The sequence below is a fragment of the Pleurodeles waltl genome, chromosome 5 (genome assembly GCF_031143425.1).
Source record: "Pleurodeles waltl isolate 20211129_DDA chromosome 5, aPleWal1.hap1.20221129, whole genome shotgun sequence".
Taxonomy (NCBI): Eukaryota; Metazoa; Chordata; class Amphibia; order Caudata; family Salamandridae; genus Pleurodeles; species Pleurodeles waltl.
Window position 1 is genome coordinate 1355574063 of NC_090444.1, and position 20941 is coordinate 1355595003.

General features: G+C 41.3%; 1 protein-coding gene across 3 annotated transcripts in view; it reads left to right on the forward strand.

Moving 5' to 3' along the window:
• Positions 1-20941, forward strand: part of IBTK (inhibitor of Bruton tyrosine kinase) — a 487897-nt gene that overhangs the window by 103720 nt on the left and 363236 nt on the right. For all 3 annotated transcript variants that reach the window (XM_069235618.1, XM_069235620.1, XM_069235619.1), the window contains exons 8-9: positions 797-967; positions 16906-17023. In XM_069235618.1, coding sequence (XP_069091719.1) covers positions 797-967; positions 16906-17023 — 289 coding nt within the window. The remainder of the gene's footprint in view (positions 1-796; positions 968-16905; positions 17024-20941) is intronic.

A 20941-nucleotide genomic window follows, 5' to 3' on the forward strand; every position in this document is an offset into this window, starting at 1 on the left:
AAAGACGTAGTTTTTGTGTTCACTTTGAACATTATCTTTTATTTTTTTTATTTTTTTAAACAATATACTTAATTTGCTGTCTATTGTCCTGATGCTTAAATAAGAGCATAATGTTTGAATAAATTATTTCTCAGCACTCAAAAGGATCAGTCAGGCTCCAGTTTATGTAACAATCTGAGTGCGTTACTAATCACATAATGGTAAGCAATGTCCATTATTCACTCTTATTGGAAAAATTCCAAAATGAGATTCATAATCCCTTCTTTATTTTCTCAATCTTCTTTAAAAAATCAAATTTGATTGCAGCCAAAGCAAACGCATTTAATATGCTCTGGACTTCTTCAGGGTTTATAAACTATAGTCTGTGATTGCAGTCACACTTCGATGCTCATCACACCACACATGTAGCAAGAGATTCAATAGCATTTCAGTACCTCATAGACGTATATCATAATATATGGTTATGAACAGGACATCCTCACGCTTCAAACTTTACCAAAAGAGAACAATTAAATTTGATCCATAAGTATAGATTTAATCTGTCCTGTGAGGCGGACAGCTTGCAAGCGTGCTCTTGTCCATGAACTACACAATATTTTATTTGAACATAGAATCAAGGATTGATTTTTGGTTAGGGGGTATATAGGGTGACTGATCTCACGCACCTTTTTTCATTTTTTGTGCTTACTTATTTTATGTCAATAGGGGATAGTGATAGATGATTATATTTTGTGCAGCTTCAGTTACCTATTGTAAATCAAATGTAATTGATCTGCCAATTCTCTGTGTGTCTCAGGTGCCAAAACTGGTGGAAGGTCTGACTGGCCACAAATGCGTCCAGGTGGCAGCAGCAAAGGATCATACAGTGGTTTTAACAGAAGATGGACTAGTTTACTCTTTTGGTATAAATACCTTCCATCAACTTGGTATCCTTCCACCACCGTCCAACTGCAGTGTGCCCAAACAGGTAAACGTTTGATCAGTATATACCATGGTTCAGCTAAAAGTTGAAAAAAAGCCTGTTTGTTGTTGAGAAATGTGTTGTTAATTTGCTGCATGGGATACTAGGTGAAGGACTGAGAGCCTTTCTTAAGAATCAAAACAGCTGCAGTTAAATAAGCTATATTCTTAGTAGGGAGAAAACCACCGGGCCAATATACATCTAACTTAAAAATACCCGTTTTTCAAGACGTGTTGAGTATTCTAGATTTGTGCTAATGATATCCAAGGTAAAGCACAAACTGAAACTAAGCACTATGATATGGTATTGCATTCTTACTTCTTGCAGCACTGCACATAAACAAAGCCACAGATAAAAACAAGTGTGATTTTACCCTGCTCAAATTAGGTAAAATGTTGCTACCTGTTTGCAGTCTCACTACAGATATCACACACTCACCTGGGACTGTACAAAGGGGAAGTCTGCCTTTGTTTCATCCCCTGCCTCTGGGGGATGGAGGGAAAGGGATAAAATAAAAGAGGATCTTGTGTCACTGTGACAACTGCTTGACTGTCTCGTGCTCTGCCTAGTAGGGTTGGAACTCGATGTACCTCATATCCTCAATGCAGGTGTGATGCACTAAAACAGCAAGAGACAATAGTACCCATAGGTTCCCAATTCTAGCTGATCTATCTATTTACACTATTTGAACACTTAAAAAATTCATCATAAATGTGGCTTGAGAGAGAGTAAAAAACAAATTCAAGAAAAAAATTGAAATTTTAAGGTTCTTCGGGACATGCATATTCTTACTTGAAACTCCAATACAACTTAAAGCTAAAAAAGGTTCTCCCGAAGTACTTGGTACAACATGTCAAGAAAACACATAAGTAACTTTCAGTTCAGTTGCAATAGAGTTCAGACTACTGGATTGAGAGTCTGGAGGGCTGCGTCTCAAGGGAGGGGGTCTGAACCCTCAATGTTGAAATTCCAAACACATGCACACAAGTATAAAGGTAGCAGTCTTTGGCAACTGGGTTTAACCTACGGATTAGTACACACTAACCTGTGGGTAAGGTACTTAGCCAAAACAGTACTAGAACAGGAATCCGAAGACAACAGGAAACTTGATGCAGTAGACTTTGGGAGGCAGACTCATATCTTCACGAAGAAAGACACTGGAGGCATTGCAGATGCCTGGATCACAGAATCTTCAGAAGGACTTTGAAGACTAGAGTGCTAAGCGTTCGGGGCGACTCTGGCTGAGTGCAGGGATGTAGCTTGCGCTGGACAGGAACGAAGTAAGATCCGGGCAACTGGAGAAATGAGTGGCGGAAGAGACTTGCGCAGGACTGGGATGAGGCCAAGAGCCTATGCATTTTCGGTGGGGGTTGTATTTATAAAGGAAGTAAGGAGGGTTGAAGAAAGGCACATGTCTCACATGGACATGTGGAATATTACAATGAACCTGAGGAAAATCATGTGTTACACGCAACAGATATGAGGACTGGCGATTGGCATGTGCAGTTGATAATTGACAAAGAACAAGTGCAACTGAACATCAAGTGCATGATGGTGCAATTCTATGGTTTATATTGGAAATGTAACTATCCTGGATTGACGTGATATCTGTAGGTGCAAACTAGCCTACGCTTGCAAAACAATGGAATAGGAGGGTCAATTGTTCAGGCTTGCTGAGAGGGAAGTTATGGGAGTCAAGACTAGAAGGCGCCACTAGGGAAGCTTGATTGGGAGTGCTCAGGGCAAGAAGGCGCCACAAGGAAAGGGTGTCGTGAGCCAGGTGAGTAAACTCCACGGCACATAGGGCACAAAATGGAGTCATGATAGGGGTGTCTGTCCCCCCCCCCCCGAAGCCACTCCGCAATGAATGACCCACCGGGCGTGGTCTATCAGGATAACAGGCATGAAATGAATGACTCAGGCGAGGGGCATAAACATTACTAGCTGGTACTTAAGATTTGCCCAGGGCCATACTCTTTCCATGTGATTAAATAAAACAAACAAAGCCACTAGGGAAAGGCGACATGAGCCCGGCGAGTAAAACCCACTGCATATAGGGCACCAGATGGCATTGTCACAAAAGAGAGCTTTATAACTGGGTCTGGCTCTTTCATTTTGTTAGAAATTGTATTTCTGGTTGACAGAGGTATGCACTATGTCACACAGGAACCACAATCCTAGTCAGGAAGAGTCACAACACACCCTAAATTATCTTGTCTACACCCCCTGGTAGCTTGGCACAGAGAAGTCAGGCTTAACATAAGAGGCAATGTGCCAAGTATTTGTGAAAAACAATCAAACAGTAAAACAGTGAAAAAAACCCACATAAAGATCCCTCTCCTGGTTAGAAAAATCAACGTAATTTAATTAACAAAACAAGCCCAAAATGACAAACATCCAATAAGTAGAACGTGAAATAAGTTTTAAAGAATAAACTGAAACGTAGTGCTTAAAAACATAAAGGTCGAACTGGGGCTAGGTGGTTCCCCTAGACTGGGTCAAATCTGAAAGTTCAGACTGACCTCGATGGAGCACGGGTCAGATACAGGGACCAGCCTTGGGCCGCTATTGCATCAAAGGAGATGTAAGGAGCAGGGGAGATGATGCTTCATCATTGATCCTTTAAGATGTAGGCGATGCGTTGGTCTGAGCCACACAGACATGGGTGCATTGGAAATGGAGGCGATGCACTGCCCTGTCAGCAATGTGATGGCCTTGATCCCCACATCAGCGGCGATACATCACCAGAACAGGGGGCTAGCATAGTGGCATCCTTTCAGCACAGCAGGCCTTCTTCCTGATTGAGTATCCAAAGGTCCAGAAGTGTACTGAGTTGGTGGATTCTGAGTTTCAGTACTTATACCCAGTTGTGCCTTTCAAGTGGGAGAGACTTCAAAGAGAGGCCTTTGAAGTGTACAGAGTCCCTACCCTTCCTTGCCTGGCTCCAGATTCACAACAGGGGGTGGGGGGGTTTACAGCCCTTTGCATGGGGACAGGGCACATCCTATTCAGGTGTGTCAGCTCCTCCCTCCCAATCTGCCCAGGATGGCCCATCAGGGTGTTGATGGCCCATCAGGGTGTTCAGGGTGTTGATGGCCCCTCAATCACACCTAAGCTCCTTTTCTGTCTGGCTGTTTAGAGTAAATGCACAAAAACCATCTGTCACCCACCCCAGATGTGTATCCAGAGACTGGCAGGAGGCACCAGATGAATAAAATAAGAAAATGCCAACTTTCTAATGGTGGCATTTTCAGAATTACAATTTAAAATCTATCTTCATCCTAAATTGTGATTTTGCATAGCAATTCCAGAGACACCAAACTTTCACATCTCTTCCCAATCGGAAATTACACTAATAAAATGTAATAAGGTAATCCCAATGTTATCCTGTGGGAGAAAGAGGACTTGCAGTAGTGAAAACAAACATGAGAGTTTCACTAATGGAACATGTAAAACCTAAAAGTATATGTCCTACCTTTTAAATACACTGCCCCTGCCCTTGGGCTGTCCATATGGGACATATGTATTAGAGAAAAGGGTTTGGGCTTGGCAAGAGAGTTAACTTGCCAGGTCTACATGGCAGTTTAAAACTGCAATCGCAAGCTCTGCAGCCGCCGGCCTGAGACATGTTGGAAGGGCTATTTAAGTGTTTGGCACAATTAGTGCTGCAGGCCCACTAGTAGCATTTAATGTACATGCCCTGGGCACAGTTAGTGCACTTTACTAGAGACTTAAGTAAATCAGATATGCCAGTGTTACCATGTTTGAGCCAGAGAGCACATGTACTTCAGCACTGGTTAGCACTGGTAAAGTGCAGAGAGTTCTAAGGCCAGCAAAGTAGGAGGTCCGAAGGCAAAAAGTCAAGGGAAACCATGCCAAGGTTGCCAGGTGTGATAGATGTTACCAAATGGCTTTCTTGTCTATTTCTAGTCAGTGCATGACATTGCTTCTGCTCGTAATATGATGCAATGTGATGTCTGTTTTGTTCTACTTTTTTTGTTTTCTAAGATGGCATAATATGGTAGCCATCCTGTAATGGTATAACTGCCTTCAACAATGCAAAAAATAGAATTCTGAAATGGCTACCTGATGGTTCCACTGACCTCTAAAGTAATCTGACTTAATTTATTGAAATACTTTTTAGTTTATAGTTAGGAACTACTTGAAGTTGGAAAAGTATTTTTTGGTTTGCTAATAACTTTGCGCCATTTGACAGATCTGCACAAAACTTCCACACAAAAATTTCATCCACCTCAGCTCCTTCCTTGAAGGTTTGTTGACCTGTGAAGCAAGGGCTACGAGAAAAAGGAGTCCCAAAGCAAACTTTCCCCATGCAATTTTTCTAGGGATTTTTAAACAGTGCCAAAGCAAGTGAACGAAATTAGACCAAATTTGGCAGAAAGCTAGATCTTTACTCAGAAACTGTGCTTCTTGGAATAATACTTTCAATAGTTTTTGAGAAATTAAGGTTCAAATATTTGTACATCTTAAGCCGCTGAGGATCAAAGGAGGGCAGATTTAGAGATCAGATCTGATTGGCTACCTCCACATCAACAAAGATGTGGTGGCAGCCGTTTTAGGACTCAATCTGGTGTCATGAAAATTTGTTTAAAAATAAAAATAAAAAAAACATAGGAGGCAGGGTAGGGAAGCCCTCCCCACACTGTGCCTGGTAGAGGGCCCCCAAATGGATGTCCGGGGCCAAAACCTAGTTTTAAGAAAACAATTACACAAATTTACAGACGATCCATAGCTCTGTAGTAAAATAAAATAAATCTAACATTCTGTTGTAGTTCTGGTCAGCTGTTTTTAAAGTATTGTTGAATTTTCCTGTGGAAAATTGCATGGGGAAAACATGTTCTGGGGCCTTAACCCTTTTTCTTGGCTCCCTTGTATAAATCACCCCAAAACTTTCCTGGAAGAAGTTGAGGTATTGATTTTTTTTTTTTGTTTTGTTTTTTTGTTGGGGGGGTGGTATTGGGTGGGAGGTGACGGGGGTGGGGTGGGGTGGTGGGGGCGGGGGGACTTAGAGTCTGCCAAAGTTAATACCAAACCAAAAAATGCTTTTCTTCTAGAAACATAGTCCAAACTATAACTACCTTTTGTATTTGAGAACCCTATTGAAAAACACCTAAAGGTTAGTTATATTTTAGTTGGGAGTTGAAATAATTTAAAAATGACATGTTAAAAAAAAATCTAAACACTGAGATTAACCAGTTATAGTTTTCCGAACTAACTGTAACTTGTGCCCTCGCCTTGCACTGCTTATGACCATACAAATTGTCATCACTCCTGACATGATAAAATATAATCATTGATGACATCACTGATGACCTTACTGATAACACCATAATCATACGCATCTTAGAATTACTGAGTGTACATGTCTGAATTCATAAGCGTGGAAATATTGTAAGTCCTTGGAGGCAAGTGTGATTGTGCTTGTTGAAAATTATCCCCTTCGCTGCCAGGCCTTTTCCACCTCCTGTGCCGAGCCTTTTTTTGGCTATTTGGGGCAGTTCGCTCTTAGGCCCTCATAACTTTTTGTTCACATAAGCTACCCACGCCAAATTTGAGTCCTTTTTTTTTTCCCAACATCCTAGGGATTCTAGAGGTACCCAGACTTTGTGGGTTCCCCTGAAGGAGACCATGAAATTAGCCAAAATACAGTGAAAATTTAGTTATTTTTTTAAAAAAATTGAAAAAAAGGGCTGCAGAAGGCAGCTCGTGGTTTCTTCCCTGAAAATGGCATCAACAAAGGGTTTGCGGTGGCAAGATCACCATCTTCCCAGCTTTCAGGAACAGGCAGAATTGAATTGGAAAACCCTATTTTTCAATACAATTTTGACTTTTTACTGGGACATACCCCATTTTTACTATTTTTTGTGCTTTCAGCCTCCTTCCAGTTAGTGACCAAAATGGGTGAGAAACCAATGCTGGATCACAGAAAGCTAAACATTTCTGAAAAGTAGACATAATTCTGAATTCAGCACGGGGTCAGTTGTCTAGATCCTACAAGTGTTTCCTACAGAAAATAACAGCTGAAATAACAAAATATTGAAATTGAGGTGAAAAAATCAGCCATTTGTCTCCACGTTTTACTCTGTAACTTTTTCCTGCGATGTCAGATTTTTGAAAGCAATATACCGTTACATCAGCTGGACTCTTCTGGTTGCGGGGATATATAGGGCTTGTAGGTTCCTCAGGAACCTAGGTACCCAGAGCCAATAAATGAGCTGCACCTTGCAATGGGTTTTTATTCTATACCGGGTATACAACAATTAATTTGCTGAAATATAAAAAGTGAAAAATAGGTATCAAGAAAACCTTTGTATTTCCAAAATGGTCACAAGATAAGGTGTTGAGAAGCAGTGGTTATTTGCACATCTTTGAATTCCAGGGTGCCCATACTAGCATGTGAATTACAGGGCATTTCTCAAATAGACGTCTTTTTTACACACTGCCTTATATTTGGAAGGAAAAACTGTAGAGAAAGACAAGGGGCAATAACACTTGTTTTGCTAATCTGTGTTCCCCCAAGTCTCCCGATACACATGGTACCTCACTTGTGTGGGTAGCCCTAGCGCCCACGAAAGGAAATAGCTCAAAATACAACGTGGACACATCACATTTTTTCACAGAAAACAGAGGTGTTTTTTACAAAGTGACTACCTGTGGATTTTGGCCTATAACTCAGCCGGCACCTGGGGAAACCTAGCAAACCAGCGCATTTGTGAAAACAAGACACCTAGGGGAATCCATGATGGGGTGACTTGTGGGGCTCTGACCAGGTTCTGTTACCCAGAATCCTTTGCAAACCTCAAAATTTGACCAAAAAAACACAGCGCCCACAAAAGGAAATGCCCCAAAACACTATCTGGACACATCAAAATTATCAAATACAAAACTACCTGTTTTTGCAGGGGGGCACCTGCGTTTTTGGTCCTGGGCTCAGCAGCTTTCTAGGGAATCCTACCAAACCCAGACATTTCTGAAAACTAGACACCCGAGGGAGTCCAGTGAGGTGTGACTTGCATAGATCTCCCAATGTTTTCTTACCAAGAATCCTCAGCAAACCTCAAATTTAGCTAAATAATCACATTTTTCCCACATTTCTGTGTGGGATCACAGGACTGGGACACATTTCATACCACCCATTGTTCCCCTCAGTCTCCCAGTAAAAATGATACCTCATTTGTGTAGGTGGGCCAAGTGCTTGTGAAAGGGAAGAGCCAAAAACATGTCTATATTGATGGGGAACAAAGGGGGTCCAAAAGGGCAGTTTGCAAAAAGTATTTATAGGCTGACAAGTGCAGCAGAATGTTTATCGGTATAAATGAGACAATGCTGGGTGGTAGGAATTTTGTGGATTCTGCAGATTCCGGAAGGTTCCATCACAAAAACGTGGGAAAAATGGGTGATTTCCAGCAAAGTTGGAGGTTTGCAGGGGATTGTGGGTACAAAAATGGTGCAGGGGCACGTGAAACACACCACCCTGGAATCACCCAGATGTTTAGTTTTCAGATATGTCTAGGTCTTGTGGATTTTTCTACATGGCAGCGTCCCAAAGTCCATAAAGTGCAGCCCTCGCCATTCCAAGTGGGACGATTTTGTGAGTAAGCCAAGTTCTCATGGTCCAAATGTAAAACTAAAACCCCAAATAATCAAATGTCTTGCTTGCTGTGGGATAAGATGTTTTAGAGTGCAGGGGAGAGCTGAAAGACTGTTACCCCATTCAGTTGAGGTGAGGGCGTATCCAGGCCCATACTGGTTGGTAGCCACCACCCCAATATTTTTTGTTTTTTTTAAAATTCCCTGGCATCTAGTAGACTTTCTGGCCCCCGGGGTGTGGATCTGGGGTAATTGCCCCATCTGCCCACTGGTGGGCAGAACAACTTTGGTCCCTCTTATTTTTGAAAAAAAAAAAACTTCCCTGGCCTCTGTTGGGCTTTCTAACCTCCCTCCCCCCCCAGTGGCTGATGGGCCTTCCAAAAATAGGGCAGATAATGCGAACAGAAATGTGCCCCCCTGGGGTGCGACCCTTATCCAAGGGGCTGCCCCCCTAAAGAAAACACATGCATACTCACACACACCAATCCCTGGTGCCTAGTTGTTTCTGCCCCCCCAGGGGCACATTCACCTAAAATCGCCTGAGGGGGCAGAAATGGTCTCAATACAATTTAACCCCAGGGGAGCGACCCTTGCCTAATGGGTCGCTCCCCATTTCTAAAAAACAAACAAACAAAAAAAAAACAACTCAAACAAAAAATTTGCCCTGGCGCCTAGAGGGGGGCAGAAATGGACTAAAATAAATTTTTCCCCCAGGGGAACGACCCATGCCTAAGGGGTCGCTCCCCTTGTGTGAAATTCACAAAAAAAAAAACTCCCTGGTGTCTAGTGGTTTCTGTCCCCCTTGTGGGCAGATTGGCCTCATAAAAATAGGCTGATCTGCCCCCAAGGGGGGCAGAAATGGCCTAAATATAATAATTATTTATATTTTATATATTATATATTTATATAATTTATAATTTGCCCCCTAGGGGAGCGACCCTTGCCTAAGGGGTCGCTCCGCACCTCTACAAAAAGAATGATCCCTGGTGCCTAGAGGTTTCTGCCCCCAGGGGCGCAGAAAAGGCCTTCACAAAAAATGCCCCCCCCCCCCCCCGGGAGCGACCCTTGCCCAAGGGGTCGCTCCCTCATGCCAATTTCCTAAAGAAAAATAAATCCCTGGTGTCTAGTGGGCGTTTTAGCAGCCGGATTGCTTACAATCCGGCTGCTAAAACGCTCAGAGAGACTTCAAAGTGAAGGAAATTCATTTCCTTCCCTTTGAAGCCTCTCCGGCCTCCTCCACGTGATCGGAAGAGAAATGCTGTGCATTTCTCTTCCGATCACGGAGCCTCTGTGATAGTCACAGAGGGGGGCGGGGCGACGGGGTGGAAGGGGAAGGGCTTCCCCTTCCATCCCTGCCTTGGGATCTGGGAGAACCCCACAGAGGGAGCGCTAGCGCTCCCTCAGGGCTCTGTGCCCAGGACGTAATGGTTACGTCCTGGGCACACGAGCACTGTGCCACAGGACGGAACCATTACGTCCTGGGCAGAGAAGGGGTTATATAGTGCTCTTTTTACAAATCGCTAGAGTTTGAGGTTCATGTGTTGCTCCATATTAAACAAGGCATAAGCTCAGAAAACCTTATGTAGGTTGCAGATGTATGTTTGGACATAGGTTGCGGCTTAAAGACAATGACTGTTACAAAAAATCTTTGAGAAAGACCAAAGCTGCTGTTGGCAATTCATTATCCTCCAGTGGATATCTGGGCACATGCCCATATTAAATAGTTGTAATACAGTGCTATTGACAAGTTCTCTGTATCAAGAATGTTTGTAAGGGGTGGATGTTTACTTGGGGTTTCACTGAACATTTTGAGGCATTGCACATTGTTGAATATGTAAAATGTATAGGTTGTGTCAAAGCACAACACTTTTGGCAAATTTTCTGTTTTCCTTAATGGGATTACCCTCTTAAAGACGTACCATCAACTGCAATTTTAAGTCAGGAGATTGACAGGTATGATTTTGCCACAGAAAAGAAACCACCTTTCTGGCCCTATGGACAGCCCTCTGTAATTTGGTAAAATACACTACACACATTCCTGAGTTGTGCACGGTGGCATACAACCATAGAGCCATGTCTCTGTTTGTGTGAGATAAACCCTTTCTATGTGAGACACCTCTACATTCTACATTATTCAACAATCTGCAATGTCTTAAAATTTCTGCAAAGTGCTGGAACTAAACGTCCTTCACTGCGTAGAATTTGTCAGTAGCACTGTATTGCAACTATTTACCATAGGGAATTAACCTATATAGCAACAGGTGGATAATCTGTTATCTATAGAAGCCTTGGCCTTTCTCTCAGATTTTGTTTGTAACAGTGTTTGCTTTTCAAACACAACCTACTTTGAAAAATACCTCAGCAACCCACATTGGGTTCTTAGCCTTTACCTTATTTAGCATGTAGTAATACATGCCCCCCTAAACTTTATTAATCACACTTGCCTCCCAGGCTTGAGCTATTTCAATGTTATGAACTCACACATGTACACTCAGTAACTCCATGCTTTATATAACTATGGTGTTATCACTTAACGTTATCAATTGTTATTTAACGTCTCATGTCGTATATCATACCAAAAGAAACAGCCAAAGTTTAAAGATGTTCTAGTTTGGAAACCTCTGTATAGTCTTGTCACCTCACTCGCCACACTACATTAAATGTAACTAACCCCTTCTCCATGCACTACCTATACCCCTGCTTATTAGATAAGTTCTAGGAAATGAAATCATTGAATTATTAGCAATACTTTTGGCATCTGAAGTTACCTGATTTGCAGTGCATGGTACAGTAACAAGTTATAGCTAATGGTACAGTACATAGTACAGTGACAAAATATAGTTAATATAGTGTGACAAGTGAGGTGACAGAACTGAGTACGGAGTGTTACTTAGTTATTTGAAGGTGGTGCATAAACGATCAATTTGACACAACTGTAACTTTAGAATGAATAATGTTTGTGTTGTTTAATTTGTGTTTGTGACAAGAAATAAGTGCATAAGTGGTGCATAAATTTAAGAGAAGTATAACTTTCAGAATTCTTATATTTGTGTAAGTTTTAGTTGGGTTTGTATACAAAACAAAGTTTCTTTTTTTTTTAACCATAACTTCTAAATATAACTTATCTTAAATCCTTGTTTTTTGGGGGGTGAACTTAGATGGTTTTTTATAATGTTAATGTTTTACTAATCGTACAGTTTGTTTTCCAGTGCAGTTATGTGAAATGACACATGGTTCAACATAGTGGCTGATAGTGTGGTTAAGTGTACTGTGGTACAGTATAGTGTTGTAGAGTGGAGTCAAGTGGAATGAAGTAGACTGGAATGGCAAACACTTGAATAGCATACAGTGAAGAGGCGTAGAGTGGAGTTGCATGGAGTGGCGTACAGTCAAATGGGATTGAGTAGTGACTATGTCATATAGTGGAGTGGCGGAGAAATGAAGAGCATATAGTAAAGTGGCATAGACTGGAGTAGCATACACTGGAGTGGTATAGCGTTGGATATCGTGCGGTGCAATGGAGGTACGTCCTCTCGGTATTATAGAGTGGATTGACGTATGGTGTATTTGTGTATAGTGGAGCGGCGTAGACTGCAGCCTTTTACAGTGTAGGGCTATGTTATGTAATATTGTATAGTACAATAGTGTACAATAGAGTGTGGTTTTAGTGGAGTTGTGTAAACTGGAATAGCGTAGACTGGAGTGGCATTCAGTTAGATGGTGAATAGTGGACTACTGTGGAGTATGGTACAGTGTGCTAGCCTAAAGTCAAATAGGGTACAGTGGCATGGTGGGGATTTGAATGGTTTACAGTGGCATTCAGCACAGGGGACTAGTGTACACTGGAGTGGGGCAGAGTTTAATAGGGTACAGTGAAGTGGCCTGTTGTGGACTAGCATAGAGTTGACTGGCATAAATTGCAGTAACATTGAGTGGAGTAGTGTTGAGTCTAATAACGCTCAGTGTATTGGAATTAAGTCTTAAGGCGCACAGTGGAATATAGTGGAGTAGTGTAGAGTGTCTTATAATGGAATAGGGTTAACTGTAGAAGAGTAGATTGTAGTAACATTGTGTGGATTGGCGTTTAGTGGAGTGGGGCACAATGTAGTGGTGTAAACTTTAATACCTTACAGTGGATTGTGGTAGAGTTCACTGGTGTATACTGCAGCTGAGTACAGTGGAAGGCCATAGAGTGGAGTTGCATACTGTGGAATATTGTTGAATAGCTTGGATTACAGTGTACTGTTGTGGAGTGACATATATTTCAGTGTTGTACAGTGTAGTGGCATACACTGAAATATCATATACTGGAATAGCATACAGTGCAGTTGCGTCCAGTGGAGTGTGGTACGCTGGAATGGTGTAAATTCAATTAGCGTAGATTGGAGTAGCATAATGTGGGGTGGTGTCCAGTCAAGTGGTGGATAGTGGACTTTCGTAGAGTGGAGTGAGGTACAGTATAGCATGTTAAAGTGAAATGGCATGTAGTGGAGTGGCATACAGTTGAGTGGGATATGACGTAATAGCGTACTGTGGAGTAGCATATACTGCAGTACTGTTAAGTGGACTAAAGTTCAGTTTACTGGTGTTAAATGTAGTGACCTACAGTTGAGTGGCATACAGTGAAGTAGGGTAGAGTTCAATAGGATTAACAGTAGAAGCATACAGTATACTGAGATGGAGTGGAGTTTACTGGAGTAACGTAGAATTAATTTTTGTGAAGTGTATTAGCATACTGTTGGTTATGGTAGAGTGGCGCACAGAGAAGTGGCATACAGTGGAATAGCATAGACTGCAGTAGCATACCATAAAGTGTGGCAGAATTCAATAGCATCAAGTACAGTGGAGTTGCATACAGGACAGTAGCTTACAGTTGGGAAGCGTACAGTATATGGGTGTAGAGTAAAGTAGCATACAGCGGAGTGTAATACAATTGAGTGATAAAGAGTATAATAGCATAGACTAGAGTGGTGTGGAGTACAGTGTAGTGATGTACAGTGGATTCGCATACAGTGTAGTGTTGTATACTTGAGTGTCGTAAAGTGGCGTGGCATACAGTAAATAAAATAGAGTGGAGTGTGTAACTGCAGTTGAAGTGTGGTAAAGTATGCAGTGTTATATGGCCGAAATATATATTGTAATGTGTAAATGTTACTTTTTGGTAGTATATGTAAATAGTGTTAGAAATGTTAAATTTAGAAGTTGTACAAAACGTAATGATATATTATGTCACGGTATACTGTGGTAAGGTCACAGAAACCATGGTAAATAAGGCTAAAAAGGGATTATGTGATTGGTTAATGACTCTGTTTACCAAAGGTAGAAGAGAGCCATGTAGATTTTATAACAAATTTGCATTGTTCTGCAATCTCATTTTTGCTGTTTTCTGTTAGGGTCTTATATATAGGTAAGTATTAGGTTTTATTGTTGTTCACTACCTGTTACCACCTTTGTAAGTGGTAATCTTTAGGTACTTTTAGGTTAATATTTTTGTTTGTAATTTTCTATACATTTTTATAGCAGTCTGTGGTGAACTGCATCTTATTTTTAAGTAGTGTAGTAATTGTTAGTATTTAAAATGCTAACCCATAAAGTTTTGTGAATATTTAATATATAAAAACATAGAAAATACTTTAGCGCACTATCTTTTTAAAATAGTGTCTTACAGTGTGTTTCCAATATTTAATATTTGTAAATTATTTTTGGGTATCACAGTATTTAGTATTTTTTTTTCTTTAACTATAAAGAAACTTATAAATATTTTTCCCTACCTATGACCACTTTAGTGAAGTGGTAATTGCTATGGGAAAAATACCAAACTCAATACTTTAAAAGTCGACCTCAAAACAACATGGCTGCCTTAAGCATTTGTAAAGGCAGTCATTAGCCAGTCACCTAATGACTTGCTATACATTGCTGTACTACCACAGCAACAGATGTCACCACGATAAAAAACCTTAAAACTTAATAATTACTTACTCTACTTACCTACTTTACCCCACAAAATAATTGGTATACCCTAATAGGTAATGCAGCAACATTTTGTCAAAATCCGTCTGATGCTTTTCGCACTAGCGAAATACAAAAGTCTGTGGAAAATGCATTGGATTTTACACTTTTTTTGGGACCCCTCATTTTTCTTTGCACCCCTCCCCCTCTCCCCATCCTTTCACATGTTTTGTTTAGTTTATTAGGGCGAAAACATTAATTTTTCGATTATAATTCCCATGTGAAATTTTGGGAATTGATTAAAAAAAAAAAATAGTACTGAGTAGGATTACACCAAATTTTGCAGAAGTTAGGACTTTACTCCAAAAGCTTGCTTTTTGTTATGTGGTGTGAATTAACAAATGTGTGCTTGAAAAGGTGCTTGGGTAAGAGAGGAGTTGCTCCCGTCCTTGACAGGGGCACTCATTCTTTCTTGACTTAATGGTATTGTCTTCCTGTGGGCTGGGATGGCGTGAAAGCTGAGTGTTGCATGAGAGTTTTGAAGGTGGTGCGTAAACAATCAATTTAACACATAACTATAACTTTAGAATTTACATGAGAGTTCTGTTGAACTCCTTCGGGATTACTGCTGGTAGTAAATGTATTTACCATAAAACTCTCTGCTTGAACCATTGTAAGGGCAGAACGTATTTTGAAGTTGAAGCACAAAAAAAGTACAAATTTACTTGAAGGCAAAATCCCAGCATATTGAATAGTGTTATCTCCTGAACTTGCCTTCAGAACTGCGCACATTAATTTTGTGCCTCATGTCCACAGTAATATTTAGACATTTCAAATGAGAAGAGCTTTCCTGTTAGAGAATTGTGGTTTTAAAGCCACAGCTCCGAGGAGCTGCAATCCTCCCTGTTTGATGGTGCTGCCCTGCCACGGTGGAACTTGCCCTGAGAATCCTGATGGCTGAGGGTCAGAAGATCTTGTGCCTAAAGACCTGCTATGGGACACTGTTAAAGGGGCTTGGTTCAGTGTAACTACTCCTGAAGAGAAACAGTTGGTTAAGACACAATTGATCTTGAATGGAATGTGCTCAAAGACTTAAAATGCAAAGAACTGCTGTGCTGAAACCTTTGACCTGGAGCAGGCACCTTGGTGGCTCAATGCAGCTTTAATTACTTGGCTAGGCCTGAAAGTCGATAGATTGTGAAACCAACCTAGCAAGTTGGAGGTTTCGTCAGCGCTGAACCAAGCCCCTTTAACAGCCCCCTTCAGGGTGTGCTTCAGCAGCTCTCTCTGGGCACAAGCTTTTCTTCAGCCCTTTCATCACTTAGACTTCTCTCGGTAAATTCCATAAAGGCTGTGCAGTATCTTCCAACTCACCAGCTTTTCTCAGCTCCTCAGGTGAATTAATAGCTTAGAGGTTGTCAGTTCAACAGTGAGCCAGTGCACTGGGAATGTAGTCTAACCCATTTGCTTTGTTCATTAGCTTAGTGGTGAATACGCTAAGGGAAAGTGGTCCATTATTACTCAGAAAAGACAGTTCAGCTTTTAAAGTATTCAGGTATTTTTGCCCAGACAGACCCCATGGTATTCTGATACTTTTAGCCTTTATCATCACATTTTATCTCAATTTAAAGTTAGTATTACCTTCCATGTAAACAATCTCTTTACTTAAGTTTCACACTTTTACAGATTTTGAGAAAAGTTGAGGTACGCAGCAGTGGAGCTATCTTGAATCATTCAAAGAGTAATAGAAAAATACCTTTATGGAGAAGAAAGCAGCTGCAGAGCATCAATACCTGGACACCAGTCAGAGATGTTTTAGCACAAGCATGTCATCTGTTCAGATGTCAGCATCAGTATATATAGTATTCAGTTGTTGGTCCCTGGTGAATGTATTTCTGTTCATTTAGACTTCCCCATCACAATCTCTAATATTTTACAACTCTTGAATACTACTTTTTAAGAGCTCTAAAAGAATACAGGCTTCATAATAAAATTGGGATTCTAAATAAACCCATTATGTTCCGTTCTTTATGACTCTGATTAGTTTAAGGTCTATGTTTGGTGTTCTTTCTGTAATATTTAGGGACCTGACCGCTTTGAGGAAGAGCTTCACCTACTAAGTTTGATGCTTCCATTATTTCTAATCTTGTGGAAGGAAAGAAGTAAAGCAATTCACCTTGCTGGGACAGTACCATCTACTTGCAGGTCTGAAGAAGAATTACAAACCATATGTTATTCTGAACACTTCTTCCATGGAATTGGAGCAAATAATCTTTCATCTGTACTATTCCACTGTTTACCTATAGTGTAGGAAGTAACTTTTAATCCTATTTATTATATTATGTTTGTTTCATTTATGTGGTGAACTTCTCCTTCCCACGCAGGTTATTGCTAAAAATCTAAAAGGGAGATCAGTGGTTGGAGTTGCTGCTGGAAGATTTCATACTGTTCTTTGGACTAAAGAAGCCATATATACAATGGGATTGAATGGTGGCCAGCTAGGTAGGTACTAGCATATTGCCTTGTTGAACATGTTATCTGTGTCAAACATTAAGAACGTGTATAAAGTATTGTGCCTAGGTGTAAGAGCCAAATTTCTGGAAGGGCATAATTTACTGAAATTAAATCTATTCAGAGGTAATAAAAGTGTCATTGGGCCTGCAGCTTTTACTAAGTTATAGAAGACGTGGTTATAATTGTCTGAGTTAAGAAGTGAATAATATGTTACATAAAATGAGAATTTGTAAAAAAAAAACATATTTTGAGTAGTATTTGGAAGTAGCCATCATGTTTCATTAGAAATACTTGAAAAAATATTTTTCACATACATTTAAAATACATTTTGTTAACCATAAAACATAAGAGATGAGGAAACAATAATTATAAGGGTTTTTGCATAAAACTGAAAGAAGATAACAAAACTGCCGTTGTTCAAAGGTATTCAGTGTGAAAAGTGTACAAATACATTGATTAGTAAGCGAAGATCCTGGCTGTCAATGGTGTGAGGGTAAATGGAGGTAGATGATGGAGGGAATATTTTTTATCTGTCTGAGAAATTGGAGTAGGTGTTCCTGCAGCCTTGCTTCAGTGGTGGTTTTTTAAAAGTGAAAATAGGTTTCTAGAGAAGGATTACAAAGCAGCAGTGTTGGCAATAAACTTGGTAATTCCAGGATTAGTACTTTCTGATTGATACAAACTACCTGTGGATTCCTCACCTTATGAATTCACCCTTGCGCCTGCATCTGATGGAAAATATTCTTCCCAGCTCTCCACGTCGACGAGGACGTCACAATTGCATGGCTCCACGTGACTCTGTCTGACGTCACTGTGCTAATAAGAAGCCCTCGTCAGCGTGCTGATGTCAGTTCCCTTTTTTCCGTGCCTTCGACGCTAACAGTTTTCTCCTAGCTCTCACTTCTGTTGGAGGTTTCCTCTTGTTGCTCTTTGTAGTTACAATGTCTCCCCGAGGAAGTCTGACTTCAAGCCTTGCAGAGAGTGCGGCAGTCGCATGTCGGTCACTGATCCTCATGATGATTGTCTTCGGTGCCTTAGCTCTGAGCATGACGTCGAGGAGTGTGCGTCTTGCCAGAGCATGAATCCTAAGGCTTTAAAGGAAAGGGAGGCCAAACGTTTTGGCAAAAGCAAAGAATGGTCATAGGAGCCATAGAAGATCCTCTTCCCATGCTTCTTCGAAGAAGCATAGGAAACTGCGCCGTCATGACTCTCGGCCCCTTTCAGCTTGGAGCCGATCAAGATCAAGGTCTCCATCTCGTTTGCGACGTGGGAGGTGAGTCCTGAGGCTTCTCCGGCACCGTCCGTCTTTGAGGTTGTGGCACCTCAGGACAGTCCACGGTTTTCACCTGCTGCTCAGGAGTCAGATGGTCAGCAAGTACAGGTGCAACAAGACCAGCGGTATCCTGCCTTCCCGGCTCCGGGAGCAGATCCGGAGGCATTCTTGAATGCCATGTTTACTATGTTCAACGCCATGGCACCTGCTGGTGCATCGGCTGGTCCCACGAGTCCATTGGCATTTTCTTTGGGCTCCCTAGCTCCGTAAAGGGCGGTGCCGTTTATGCCGTTCTGTCCGGCAGAGGGTACCGGACCGGCACTGATGACATTGCCTCGAGGTGCTGTGAATCCCATGAATTTGCCAACTAGATCTATGGCGCCGATATCATCACCCCATCAGCAGGCGCCGATGGTGGAGTCAAATGCATCTTCGGCGCCATTAGGATCCGTACCTGTGCCGGACCCGGGTGATGGATTCCAGCAGAGTCAACCCTCCTCTCTGGTGCCTCGTCTGGTGTTGAAGCTGGTGTCTTCGACATCGGCAAATTCCATTTCGACGTCTAGGTTGGAGGCTCGATTGAGGTCACGCTGGAAGGCCTTGCGTCTCTTGGAAGAGGAAGAATATCAAAGGCAGTTGTAGGAAGGAGAGATTGTCGAGCCCTTGGGTGAGTATCAGGGCTTGGAGACCCTTCAGTTTATGCCATTACTGGGTTTGTCCTTTTTGTATTTTCGATAGGAAATCGAGAGCTTTTGTATTTCGATTGGAATAAGCTTTAGGGTTAGTCACATCTTTTTGACTTTTGTTAATGACATGGGTAGTTTTGTTTTGTTGTTTAGATTTGTTCTTGGTTTCTGAAAGATCTTTTTTTTGGGGGGGGGGGCAAGTTTAACCACTAAAGACAATGTGTAGTGGAAGTAGAATTTAAAGTTGATATTGGCTTTTTTAGATTAGTTTGGACCATGCTTCAGAAATTGTTGGATTAAGTAGATCATCATAGACATGGCTGATAGATATTTTCATTTGCACAGTGGAAGTAGCCTGGCTCTGATAAGGGGTGGGGATGAAGTAGAGCGATCTTATATGGGGTGATAAAATTATCACTCTAATACAAAGCTAGAGGCGTGTAACTGGGGATGTTTGATAGGGCTAATATAAGGTCAAGAGATTATTTTTTTTTGTGTGTGAACAGTTGTACATTTAGTATTAGAGTATTTAACTTTGATTGCCCCAGCTTGGCTCTTGTCTGAACAAGTTTGTTAAGACGGTATGTAGTTGGTGAGTTATTCAACACAATTATTGAGGGAGGTATGAGAATCCCATATTTGCTGAAGTTTTGTAAGCTACAACTTATAGGGTATTCCTTGCCTGACAAAAGCCTAATTCCATGTAGATGTCCTGTCACCTCCAAAAGATTTTTTTAAATATATATAGTAGACTCTCCCACTCTAGTAGTTGCATGCTTCATCATCTGATCTCATCCTGGCCCCTAAAAGCTAGGATGGGCTCAACCTATCCCAGAGAGTGCTTTTGGATATAGCCTGTGACAGCGGAAACAGAAAACTAAAAATACCTCCTGCAGACCCAGGTATCCCTTTATTGATGATCTGGAGGGATGTAGATTAAAAACTGCTCTTCTGTGGGTTCCTTTCGATATAATGGCCCTATGATCCTCTGTTCATCGTCTACATGTTATAGCCCCTATTCTACGTCTACTTTGTTCTAGGGCTTTCATCAGGACATACTGTACATACAGTGCCTCGGTAAGGTATACTGTAGTTTTTTTGTTTGACGTGCAACCCTACTTTGCATGCATAGTGAGTATATTTAACTCTTCTCCTTACAGGCCACTGTTCCCATCTTAGGGTAACAGTCCCATTAATCAGGGGGCGGGAGGGCTCGTCCCTGTGGTCACACAGTCGTCAAGGGTACTGAGCCACAGAAGTACCAAATATGGTCCTGCACTCACCTGGCTCCCGTTTGTGATGCCTACACAGGACTTTGAGAAGTCTCAGACAAATTCCTGAGTAGCCCACCACCAGATGTCCCTTGAAGATCAACCACCTTCTATTTACGTATGTTTGCAAACACTGTTTGCGATATTAACCTGACTGCTGGCTTGTTATCAGTATTAGACCTCAGTCTGCTTGTTGTGTAGACGTTTTTATCTGATGTTATGAAATGAAAAATGAAAAAAAGTTTTAAAAAAAAGCTAATTAGGTGAGGCTTCACTGATCTAAACATTGCAAATCAAGAGTTGTTGCATTATTGCAGAGATGTAAGTATTTGAATCCCTGATTTGTTGAGCAATTTTTTTCCACCTATGTTATCATAGCTGTGGAAGCGAAAAAACTCAACTGCAAATGGTGTCTTCAGAGATACAGCTCTTTGAGGAAAGATCTTCCTCCCTCTTGAAAATCCCATCTGCCCTCTTAAGGGAAGTTGATCCCAAGGTACGGAAGTAGTAACTCCTTTAGTCTACCAGTATTTTAGACTCCAGTAGATTCATCTCTGATACTAGACACTGCCAATTTCCATCTGCGTGTATGCCACAATTGGTGATTCCCTATTGGTATGGGCTCTTCTGGTCTTTTTTAGGTGGTCTGCATGGTTTGGGCTAGGGAGACTCCTTT